The 12,981-nt window shown below is 48.6% G+C and overlaps 1 protein-coding gene across 1 annotated transcript in view; it reads right to left on the bottom strand.

Moving 5' to 3' along the window:
• LOC143955421 (uncharacterized) overlaps positions 1 to 4,657 on the bottom strand; it is a 79,265-nt gene extending 74,608 nt beyond the window's left edge. Inside the window, exons 1-5 of the mRNA XM_077465471.1 lie at positions 4,463 to 4,657; positions 4,176 to 4,343; positions 4,030 to 4,081; positions 414 to 1,579; positions 55 to 249 (exon numbers count right to left, since the gene is read on the bottom strand). Coding sequence (XP_077321597.1) covers positions 55 to 249; positions 414 to 1,579; positions 4,030 to 4,081; positions 4,176 to 4,343; positions 4,463 to 4,531 — 1,650 coding nt within the window. The 5' untranslated portion in view covers positions 4,532 to 4,657. The remainder of the gene's footprint in view (positions 1 to 54; positions 250 to 413; positions 1,580 to 4,029; positions 4,082 to 4,175; positions 4,344 to 4,462) is intronic.
• Between the last annotated feature and the right edge of the window lie 8,324 nt (positions 4,658 to 12,981).

Here is a 12,981-nt window from a genome sequence, read left to right as displayed (position 1 = left end):
TAAAGTCACCAGATCTGAGATTTCCTAGACTTGGAAGAACTCTTCTAAAGTCACCAGATCTGAGATTTCGGGGACTTGGAAGAACTCTTCTAAAGTCACCAGATCTGAGATTTCGGAGATTTGGAAGAACTCTTCTAATGTCCCCAGATCTGAGATTTCGGGGACTTGGAAGAACTCTTCTAAAGTCACCAGATCTGAGATTTCGGGGACTTGGAAGAACTCTTCTAAAGTCACCAGATCTGAGATTTCCTAGACTTGGAAGAACTCTTCTAAAGTCACCAGATCTTAGATTTCGGAGACTTGGAAGAACTCTTCTAATGTCCCCAGATCTGAGATTTCGGGGACTTGGAAGAACTCTTCTAAAGTCACCAGATCTGAGATTGAGGAAGTCCAACGTCTCGTGGTCGCTTTCATTTTGAAGTCCTGGAGGAAGTCCGAGGCCGGGGGTGGGCTTTGACGTGGGACAAGAACTTCCCCATCCTCACAAAGCCCACCCCGCACTCGGCACAGACGAAGCGTTTCTCCACCCGGTGAATCTTCTGGTGCCGGGTGAGGACGGAGCGGCTGACGTAACTTTTGCCGCATTCGGGGCAGATGTGCGGCTTCAGTCCGGTGTGGCTCCTCTGGTGCTTGGCCAGGTCGGAGCTGCTGACGAAGCACTTGGTGCATTCAGAGCATGGGTACGGCTTCTCCCCGGTGTGGACCCTCTGATGGATGACCATCTGTGAGCGGGTCAGGAAGCTCTTCCCGCACTCTGAGCAGATGAACTGCTTCTCGCCCGTATGGATCTTCTTGTGGCGGAAGAGGTTGGAGCTGCAGGTGAAGATTTTCCCGCACTCGGGGCACGTGTACGGCTTGAGTCCGGTGTGGGACCTGCTGTGTTTGGTCAGATCTGACCTGCTGGCGAAGCACTTCCCGCACACGGAGCACGAATACGGCTTCTGGCCCGTGTGGATCCTGTGGTGTATGGCGAGGCTGGATTGTTTGCTAAAATGTTTCCCGCACTCCGAGCACTGGAAAGGTTTCTCCCCCGTGTGAACCCGGTTGTGCTGAATAAGATCTGCATTGCTCCGCAGACACTTCCCGCACTCTGTGCAGGAAAACTGCTTTCCTTTCACCGATTTGTGACCGGGTTTCGGGAGGATCTGCCTCGGCTTTCTTTTTGGACCAACAACGTTCCACTTGAAGCAAACCACGTCTCCTTCCGTGAATTCTCCTTCCAAGGAGGCCTCCTGAGGAACAAGAGCCGATGGACATTGTGCGGGAACATCAGGTTCTTCATCAGAAGAGAAGAGTTCCTCCTTAACCTGAGTAGGTGTGTGGTGGGAAAAGACGTGGAGGTTCAGGAGATCTCCAGACATCGAGACCTTGGTGTGTGGAAGACTTTCCTCCTCAGATAACAGAGGACCCCCCATAATAGGACTTATTACCGGTTGACTCGAGTCTTGTTCCTCCTTGATCCCAACAGATACATGCTGGGTGAGGTCTGTGGGGGGAGGGAAGTCATTGTGGAGGGGGTTCCGGGGCTCTTCTTTACAGAATGGAGATCGCTCTTCAGGTGTTGCTTCTTCAGGAAGATCTGCAGGAATGAGATAGTTGGATGAATGAGGAGGAACATTTTCATGGTCTATGTGAAGGTTCTCGTGTATCCAGGTCAGCTATCAAAATTTCCACTCGCCGGCTCACATAAGGCGAGTGGAAATAAGCTGAGGGCGAGCGTGGATGAGGGGTGGACTGGGCCGAGGGGGGGCAGGGAGGCCATCTGATGGGTCGCTCTGATGCTGTGTAATAAAGGCGGCACCGCTCCTGCCAGAATCGATCGGCCAGAAAACTGTCGGGAGGAGAGCCGGCCGGATCTCACAGAGCGGGGATGTCCCGAAGTGACACGGCTTGGATCTTAAACGCCGGCCGCTGTAACAAAGTCCCGCCTCCTATGATGGACAGCACACTGGACCAATCCCAGGAACTTTAATTGGTCTATCATAGGAGCTGGTCCAGGAGGTGGGACTTTGTTACAGCGGCCGGAGTTTAAGATCCAAGCCGTGTCACAGCAGGAGATCCCAACTCTGCGAGATTCCTCCCTGTGATCCCCATGCAGTGATAGACTACATTGATGGCCACTGATAAAGCAGCACTGATGGGTACTGATGAGGCAGCACTGATGAGGCTGAATTGATGGGCACTGATGATGCAGCACTAATGGGGCGACACTAATGGCCACTGTTGAGGTGGCACTAATGGCCACTGATGAGGCGGCACTAATGGCCACTGATGAGGCGGCACTGATGAGGCAACACTAATGGCCACTGATGAGGCTGCACTAACGAGGCGACACTAATGGCCATCGATGAGGCGGAACTGATGGGCAGTGATGAGGCGGTAAAAATGAGGCGGCACTAATGGCCACTGATGAGGCGGCACTGATGAGGCAACACTGATGGCCACTGATGAGGCTGGACTAATGGTGACTGATGATGCGGCACTAATGGCCACTAATGAGGCAGCACTAATGAGGCGGCACTAATGGCCACTGTTGAGGTGGCACTAATGGCCACTGATGAGGCTGCACTAATGGCCACTCATGAGGCTGCACTAATGGCCACTCATGAGGCTGCACTGATGGCCACTCATGAGGCTGCACTGATGGCCACTCATGAGGCTGCACTGATGGCCACTCATGAGGCTGCACTGATGGCCACTCATGAGGCTGCACTGATGGCCACTCATGAGGCTGCACTGATGGCCACTCATGAGGCTGCACTGATGGCCACTCATGAGGCTGCACTGATGAGGTGACACTAATGGCCACCGATGAGGCGGAACTGATGGGCAGTGATGAGGCAGTAAAAATTAGGCGGCACTAATGGCCACTGATGAGGCGGCACTGATGAGGCAACACTGATGGCCACTGATGAGGCTGGACTAATGGTGACTGATGATGCGGCACTAATGGCCACTGATGAGGCAGCACTAATGAGGCGACACTAATGGCCACTGTTGAGGTGGCACTAATGGCCACTGTTGAGGTGGCATTGATGAGGCGGCACTAATAGCCACTCATGAGGCTGCACTGATGAGGCGACACTAATGGCCACTTATGAGGCGGCACTGATGAGGCGGTAAAAATGAGGTGGCACTAATGGCCACTGATGAGGCAACACTGATGGCCACTGATGAGGCGACACTGACATGCTTTATGTTAAAATGTTGTTAATATTTAAATATTTATTTTTGTAACATAATTTTGCATAACACATATGCAGGAAGTGTCATTTCATGAGATAATTTACGAGGGAGTGTTTAGGGGCGGGGCATTGAAGGGGTTGGGTGGGGCAACTGGTGGCGAGTAACCCTTAAGGCGTGGCTAGTAGCTCAGGACTTGACATTTTGAGCCCTGCTATCGCTGGTCGTAGTCAGTGACATTCACCAGAACTTGTTCTATAATGACGGAAGACGTTTCTCCTCTCATCCAATCATCTTCCTCAGATCTAAAGATCGAAATTAGAGCCGAAGAAGCTTCTTGGATGAGCGCCGAGATGTCTGACCAACTACGAGACCTTCATGACTACTGGAGTGAGGCTGGACTTGGCTTTTATTGTGGATGGAGGACTTACAGTTGGAGAGGTTTGGCCTTCATAATCTCCCAAGAAGATCAACACAACCCAAGAGGGTTCCATACACCCCCAGAATGTCCCTTCCCCCCCCGACTCTTCTCACCATACATCCCCTTCCCCCAATCCACGAGACCTTCATGACTACTGGAGTGAGGCTGGACTTGGCTTTTCTGGCACCTTGTGCATGGAGGACTTACAGTTGGAGAGGTTTGGCCTTCAAATTCGTTTTTATCTACCGAGAAGACCAACACAACCCAAGTGGGTTAGATGTCACCACCAGAATTTCCATTCCCACCCGACTCTTCTCACCATACAAATTTATGGAGTCGCCTTCCCCTAATCCACGAGACCTTCATGTATGTTCATGACATGTATAGAAAGGGTGAGAAGGTTCCATGTATGTAGAGACCCTTACCCCATGACGAGAGGGACTGCCGATCGTCCATCACATCTCCTTCCAGACCTCCCTGTAGAGAGACAGACAATTATATCCCGACACACACAATGATACCGTCACCATCCAGACACATCCCTCCTCTGAATTCCCAGAATCCTCCTCACCTCTCCTGTCAGCAGATGGACCATCATGGTGGTCAGTTCCAGGATCTTCTGCTCTTTGTTCCTCTCAGGTATGGGAGGAGGAGGGGGAGGCACCATGGTGGGGCTCTGGGTCCTGCTCCATCCTCCTGAGATTGGCTCCCCACTAGACTTCTTCACTACAACATAATCCTACAGATCAGGAGAAAGATAAACCGACATCAATCATCTGACATCATCTACAAGAAGAACATGGACTACTGACCACACTAGACCAGTGATGTCATGTGACCTCCCAGAATCCTCCTCACCTCTCTGGTCAGCAGGTAGATGATCTCCAGGGTGAGGTCCAGTATCTTCTCGGTGATGGTGTCCTCCATGTTGGTCAGATCTTTGGTGGTCACTCTCCACTCATTGCTGAACGAGAAGGAAAACGAGAGACAATGAATTGTATTTCTACATGGAGTTTGTCTGTCCCCCCCCTGTGGGAATTCTTCCTTCCACAACACACATACCGGTAGGTTTGCCCACATCACACGGTCACTTAGAACAACCGACTCTCAGCCAAAAACCTTCCATGAAGACCACAACCGCCCAGTAAATTGTCTTCTGATGGATGGAAGGCGACCACTGGTACACCAATTCCTGTAGCAGTAGTGAGGGGTTAGACCCCCTGTCCTGGTGTTACTGGTGTCTGGGTTCCTGCTAAGGAGATTCACCTTCTCTCTGGTCACCAGTAGAAAAAGTGAGAGAAGATCCCTCAAAACTGGAGGGGGTCACCAGAACAAGAGGTGAGGGAAATCCTTTCAACCTTCTCCACGGGATGACTCCAGAAGACGGGAATTCCATCCGCCGTGGAGAGATTTCCTTCCATCTCCTATTTCTGGGACAGGAAGTGACGGGAAATCTCCCCAAAGGGATGTACACTCGATAGGGGGCCTAACCCTTCCTTACACTATCAAAAAAGAAAAGCTTTGTCTTTAATTGCACTTCAACTTCCATGAAGAAGGAGGAGGATCTGAATTCTAGGAGACCATCTGGAGGATCTGAATTCTAGGAGACCATCTGAGGATCTGAGTTCTAGGAGACCATCTGAGGTTCTGAGTTCTAGGAGACCATCTGAGGATCTGAGTTCTAGGAGACCATCTGAGAATCTGAATTCTAAGAGATCATCTGAGGTTCTGAATTCTAGACCATCTGATGATCAGATCCTCAGATGGTCTCCTAGAACTCAGATCCTCAGATGGTCTCCTAAAATTCAGATCCTCAGATGGTCTCCTAGAACTCAGATCCTCAGATGATCTCCTAAAACTCAGATCCTCAGATGATCTCCTAAAACTCAGATCCTCAGATGATCTCCTAAAACTCAGATCCTCAGATGATCTCCTAAAACTCAGATCCTCAGATGATCTCCTAAAACTCAGATCCTCAGATGATCTCCTAAAACTCAGATCCTCAGATGATCTCCTAAAACTCAGATCCTCAGATGATCTCCTAAAACTCAGATCCTCAGATGATCTCCTAAAACTCAGATCCTCAGATGGTCTCCTAAAACTCAGATCCTCAGATGGTCTCCTAAAACTCAGATCCTCAGATGGTCTCCTAAAACTCAGATCCTCAGATGGTCTCCTAAAACTCAGATCCTCAGATGGTCTCCTAAAACTCAGATCCTCAGATGGTCTCCTAGAACTCAGATGGTCTCCTAGAACTCAGATGGTCTCCTAGAACTCAGATGGTCTCCTAGAACTCAGATGGTCTCCTAGAACTCAGATGGTCTCCTAGAACTCAGATGGTCTCCTAGAACTCAGATGGTCTCCTAGAACTCAGATGGTCTCCTAGAACTCAGATGGTCTCCTAGAACTCAGATCCTCAGATGGTCTCCTAGAATTCAGATGCTCTCCTAGAATTCAGATCCTCAGATGGTCTCCTAGAATTCAGAATTCTAGGAGACCATCTGAGGATCTGAATTCTAGGAGACCATCTGAGGATCTGAGTTCTAGGAGACCATCTGAGGATCTGAATTTTAGGAGACCATCTGAGGATCTGAATTTTAGGAGACCATCTGAGGTTCTGAGTTCTAGGAGACCATCTGAGGATGTGAGTTCTAGGAGACCATCTGAGGATCTAAGTTCTAGGAGACCATCTGAGGATCTGAGTTCTAGGAGACCATCTGAGGATCTGAATTTTAGGAGACCATCTGAGGATCTGAGTTCTAGGAGACCATCTGAGGATCTGAATTCTAGGAGACCATCTGAGGGTCTGAATTCTAGGAGACCATCTGAGGGTCTGAATTCTAGGAGACCATCTGAGGGTCTGAATTCTAGGAGACCATCTGAGGATCTGAGGTTCTTAGGAGACCATCTGAGGATCTGAATTCTAGGAGACCATCTGAGGTTCTTAGGAGACCATCTGAAGATCTGAATTCTAGGAGACCATCTGAGGTTCTCAATTCTAGGAGACCATCTGAAGATCTGAATTCTAGGAGACCATCTGAGGTTCTCAATTCTAGGAGACCATCTGAGGTTCTCAATTCTAGGAGACCATCTGAGGTTCTCAATTCTAGGAGACCATCTGAGGATCTGAGTTCTAGGAGACCATCTGAGGATCTGAATTCTAGGAGACCATCTGAGGATCTGAGTTCTAGGAGACCATCTGAGGTTCTGAGTTCTAGGAGACCATCTGAGGATCTGAGTTCTAGGAGACCATCTGAGGTTCTTAGGAGACCATCTGAGGATCTGAGTTCTAGGAGACCATCTGAGGATCTGAGTTCTAGGAGACCATCTGAGGATCTGAATTCTAGGAGACCATCTGAGGATCTGAATTCTAGGAGACCATCTGAGGATCTGAGTTCTAGGAGACCATCTGAGGATCTGAGTTCTAGGAGACCATCTGAGGATCTGAGTTCTAGGAGACCATCTGAGGATCTGAATTCTAGGAGACCATCTGAGGATCTGAGTTCTAGGAGACCATCTGAGGATCTGAATTCTAGGAGACCATCTGAGGATCTGAGTTCTAGGAGACCATCTGAGGATCTGAGTTCTAGGAGACCATCTGAGGTTCTGAATTCTAGGAGACCATCTGAGGTTCTGAATTCTAGGAGACCATCTGAGGATCTGAGTTCTAGGAGACCATCTGAGGATCTGAGTTCTAGGGAGACCATCTGAGGATCTGAATTCTAGGAGACCATCTGAGGATCTGAGTTCTAGGAGACCATCTGAGGATCTGAGTTCTAGGAGACCATCTGAGGATCTGAATTCTAGGAGACCATCTGAGGATCTGAATTCTAGGAGACCATCTGAGTTCTAGGAGACCATCTGAGGATCTGAATTCTAGGAGACCATCTGAGGATCTGAGTTCTAGGGAGACCATCTGAGGATCTGAATTCTAGGAGACCATCTGAGGATCTGAGTTCTAGGAGACCATCTGAGGAGCTGAGTTCTAGGAGACCATCTGAGGATCTGAATTCTAGGAGACCATCTGAGGAGCTGAGTTCTAGGAGACCATCTGAGGATCTGAATTCTAGGAGACCATCTGAGGATCTGAATTCTAGGAGACCATCTGATGATCTGAGTTCTAGGAGACCATCTGAGGATCTGAGTTCTAGGAGACCATCTGAGGTTCTTAGGAGACCATCTGAGGATCTGAGTTCTAGGAGACCATCTGAGGATCTGAATTCTAGGAGACCATCTGAGGATCTGAATTCTAGGAGACCATCTGAGGATCTGAATTCTAGGAGACCATCTGAGGATCTGAATTCTAGGAGACCATCTGAGGATCTGAATTCTAGGAGACCATCTGAGGATCTGAATTCTAGGAGACCATCTGAGGATCTGAATTCTAGGAGACCATCTGATGATCTGAGTTCTAGGAGACCATCTGAGGTTCTTAGGAGACCATCTGAGGATCTGAGTTCTAGGAGACCATCTGAGGATCTGAGTTCTAGGAGACCATCTGAGGATCTGAGTTCTAGGAGACCATCTGAGGATCTGAGTTCTAGGAGACCATCTGAGGATCTGAGTTCTAGGAGACCATCTGAGGTTCTGAGTTCTAGGAGACCATCTGAGGTTCTGAGTTCTAGGAGACCATCTGAGGTTCTGAATTCTAGGAGACCATCTGAGGTTCTGAATTCTAGGAGACCATCTGAGGTTCTGAATTCTAGGAGACCATCTGAGGATCTGAGTTCTAGGGAGACCATCTGAGGATCTGAATTCTAGGAGACCATCTGAGGATCTGAATTCTAGGGAGACCATCTGAGGATCTGAATTCTAGGAGACCATCTGAGGATCTGAGTTCTAGGGAGACCATCTGAGGATCTGAATTCTAGGAGACCATCTGAGGATCTGAGTTCTAGGGAGACCATCTGAGGATCTGAGTTCTAGGGAGACCATCTGAGGATCTGAATTCTAGGAGACCATCTGAGGATCTGAATTCTAGGAGGCCATCTGAGGATCTGAGTTCTAGGAGACCATCTGAGGATCTGAATTCTAGGAGACCATCTGAGGATCTGAATTCTAGGAGACCATCTGAGGATCTGAGTTCTAGGAGACCATCTGAGGATCTGAGTTCTAGGGAGACCATCTGAGGATCTGAGTTCTAGGGAGACCATCTGAGGATCTGAATTCTAGGAGACCATCTGAGGATCTGAGTTCTAGGAGACCATCTGAGGATCTGAGTTCTAGGAGACCATCTGAGGATCTGAGGTTCCTAGGAGACCATCTGAGGATCTGAATTCTAGGAGACCATCTGAGGATCTGAGTTCTAGGAGACCATCTGAGGATCTGAGTTCTAGGAGACCATCTGAGGTTCTGAGTTCTAGGAGACCATCTGAGGATCTGAGTTCTAGGAGACCATCTGAGGATCTGAATTCTAGGAGACCATCTGAGGATCTGAATTCTAGGAGACCATCTGAGGATCTGAATTCTAGGAGACCATCTGAGGATCTGAGTTCTAGGAGACCATCTGAGGATCTGAGTTCTAGGAGACCATCTGAGGATCTGAGTTCTAGGAGACCATCTGAGGTTCTTAGGAGACCATCTGAGGATCTGAGTTCTAGGAGACCATCTGAGGATCTGAATTCTAGGAGACCATCTGAGGATCTGAGTTCTAGGAGACCATCTGAGGATCTGAGTTCTAGGAGACCATCTGAGGTTCTGAATTCTAGGAGACCATCTGAGGTTCTGAATTCTAGGAGACCATCTGAGGATCTGAGTTCTAGGAGACCATCTGAGGATCTGAGTTCTAGGGAGACCATCTGAGGATCTGAATTCTAGGAGACCATCTGAGGATCTGAGTTCTAGGAGACCATCTGAGGATCTGAGTTCTAGGAGACCATCTGAGGATCTGAATTCTAGGAGACCATCTGAGGATCTGAATTCTAGGAGACCATCTGAGTTCTAGGAGACCATCTGAGGATCTGAATTCTAGGAGACCATCTGAGGATCTGAGTTCTAGGGAGACCATCTGAGGATCTGAATTCTAGGAGACCATCTGAGGATCTGAGTTCTAGGAGACCATCTGAGGAGCTGAGTTCTAGGAGACCATCTGAGGATCTGAATTCTAGGAGACCATCTGAGGAGCTGAGTTCTAGGAGACCATCTGAGGAGCTGAGTTCTAGGAGACCATCTGAGGAGCTGAATTCTAGGAGACCATCTGAGGAGCTGAGTTCTAGGAGACCATCTGAGGATCTGAATTCTAGGAGACCATCTGAGGATCTGAATTCTAGGAGACCATCTGAGGATCTGAATTCTAGGAGACCATCTGAGGATCTGAATTCTAGGAGACCATCTGAGGATCTGAGTTCTAGGAGACCATCTGAGGATCTGAATTCTAGGAGACCATCTGATGATCTGAGTTCTAGGAGACCATCTGAGGATCTGAGTTCTAGGAGACCATCTGAGGTTCTTAGGAGACCATCTGAGGATCTGAGTTCTAGGAGACCATCTGAGGATCTGAATTCTAGGAGACCATCTGAGGATCTGAATTCTAGGAGACCATCTGAGGATCTGAATTCTAGGAGACCATCTGAGGATCTGAATTCTAGGAGACCATCTGAGGATCTGAATTCTAGGAGACCATCTGAGGATCTGAATTCTAGGAGACCATCTGATGATCTGAGTTCTAGGAGACCATCTGAGGTTCTTAGGAGACCATCTGAGGATCTGAGTTCTAGGAGACCATCTGAGGATCTGAGTTCTAGGAGACCATCTGAGGATCTGAGTTCTAGGAGACCATCTGAGGATCTGAGTTCTAGGAGACCATCTGAGGATCTGAGTTCTAGGAGACCATCTGAGGTTCTGAATTCTAGGAGACCATCTGAGGTTCTGAATTCTAGGAGACCATCTGAGGTTCTGAATTCTAGGAGACCATCTGAGGATCTGAGTTCTAGGGAGACCATCTGAGGATCTGAATTCTAGGAGACCATCTGAGGATCTGAATTCTAGGGAGACCATCTGAGGATCTGAATTCTAGGAGACCATCTGAGGATCTGAATTCTAGGAGACCATCTGAGGATCTGAGTTCTAGGGAGACCATCTGAGGATCTGAGTTCTAGGGAGACCATCTGAGGATCTGAATTCTAGGAGACCATCTGAGGATCTGAGTTCTAGGGAGACCATCTGAGGATCTGAGTTCTAGGGAGACCATCTGAGGATCTGAATTCTAGGAGACCATCTGAGGATCTGAATTCTAGGAGGCCATCTGAGGATCTGAGTTCTAGGAGACCATCTGAGGATCTGAATTCTAGGAGACCATCTGAGGATCTGAATTCTAGGAGACCATCTGAGGATCTGAGTTCTAGGAGACCATCTGAGGATCTGAGTTCTAGGGAGACCATCTGAGGATCTGAGTTCTAGGGAGACCATCTGAGGATCTGAATTCTAGGAGACCATCTGAGGATCTGAATTCTAGGAGACCATCTGAGGTTCTGAATTCTAGGAGACCATCTGAGGATCTGAGTTCTAGGAGACCATCTGAGGATCTGAGTTCTAGGGAGACCATCTGAGGATCTGAATTCTAGGAGACCATCTGAGGATCTGAGTTCTAGGAGACCATCTGAGGATCTGAGTTCTAGGAGACCATCTGAGGTTCTGAGTTCTAGGAGACCATCTGAGGTTCTGAGTTCTAGGAGACCATCTGAGGATCTGAGTTCTAGGAGACCATCTGAGGATCTGAATTCTAGGAGACCATCTGAGGATCTGAATTCTAGGAGACCATCTGAGGATCTGAATTCTAGGAGACCATCTGAGGATCTGAGTTCTAGGAGACCATCTGAGGTTCTGAGTTCTAGGAGACCATCTGAGGTTCTGAGTTCTAGGAGACCATCTGAGGATCTGAGTTCTAGGAGACCATCTGAGGATCTGAGTTCTAGGGAGACCATCTGAGGATCTGAGTTCTAGGGAGACCATCTGAGGATCTGAATTCTAGGAGACCATCTGAGGATCTGAATTCTAGGAGACCATCTGAGGTTCTGAATTCTAGGAGACCATCTGAGGATCTGAGTTCTAGGAGACCATCTGAGGATCTGAGTTCTAGGGAGACCATCTGAGGATCTGAATTCTAGGAGACCATCTGAGGATCTGAGTTCTAGGAGACCATCTGAGGATCTGAGTTCTAGGAGACCATCTGAGGTTCTGAGTTCTAGGAGACCATCTGAGGTTCTGAGTTCTAGGAGACCATCTGAGGATCTGAGTTCTAGGAGACCATCTGAGGATCTGAATTCTAGGAGACCATCTGAGGATCTGAATTCTAGGAGACCATCTGAGGATCTGAATTCTAGGAGACCATCTGAGGATCTGAGTTCTAGGAGACCATCTGAGGTTCTGAGTTCTAGGAGACCATCTGAGGTTCTGAGTTCTAGGAGACCATCTGAGGATCTGAGTTCTAGGAGACCATCTGAGGATCTGCACAGCCAACAATCCCCATAAAGTGTCTGGTGTGTATTTCCTGGGATCGCCGGCGCCATCTAGTGACCATAAAGTGGTATTTTCCTGATTACAGACTGTACCATGTGAATGGAATTAGTACATTTTGTGCTCCTCACTCACTCACATATGGAAGGGGGGGAGGGCATTGGTGATCATGGGAGCACTGAGATTGGCTGTCACATGACTGAGGCGGTCCTATCTATAGGTGGGTAGAGTCGCCCCTTCCACATCTGGGAGGGTGTGATAAGTGACACCGGGGACCCGTGTGATGCTAAGGCTCACCCTATTGGCTGCTGGGTGGGAACAGATTAATGATTCCAATAGCCCACCACCCCCCCCCCCCCCCCCCCCCAATGATCGGTCAGGGATGTGGAGATGAGACTTCTGACTTGGAAAAGATTGATCTGTGCTGCCAGCCAATGGCTGCGAGTGCCGACCAGAGCGATGTGCTGGGGGAGGGGAATACAATCGCTGACATCATATTGTCACTACAACGATGTTGATGAGAACCAAGGGGGGGGCTATTGATGGGCCGCGGGGGGGGGGGGCTATTGATGAACCCCGGGGGGTAATATATGGGTCGGGGGGGTATTGATGGGCCTTTGGGGGGGCTATTGATGAACTTGGGGGGGGGCTATTGATTGAGTGAAATGAGGAGGGGGAATAGACTTGGCGTTATACCGTTTTGGTTTGAAAAATGAATAATTGGTTTATATCGATTTTTCAGCTTCCTGGTAAATAATAAAATAAACGTAGATCAAAGCAAAAACTCTCCGTTGACCCCCAGCAGTGACCTCCAATGATTATTTATACATGTGGCTCTTCTGCTTCCTTGTGAACATTAATAAACCAGAAATGAACATGCGATATCTCTATTTAAGCATTAACCACTTGCTTACTGGGCACTT

Source organism: Lithobates pipiens, unplaced genomic scaffold (assembly GCF_037356315.1).
Source record: "Lithobates pipiens isolate NorthernLeopardFrog02 unplaced genomic scaffold, aLitPip1_a1.2 Scaffold_35, whole genome shotgun sequence".
Classification (NCBI taxonomy): Eukaryota; Metazoa; Chordata; class Amphibia; order Anura; family Ranidae; genus Lithobates; species Lithobates pipiens.
The sequence above is the reverse complement of the archived record's forward strand: the minus strand, read 5'-3'. Positions and strand labels throughout refer to the sequence as shown.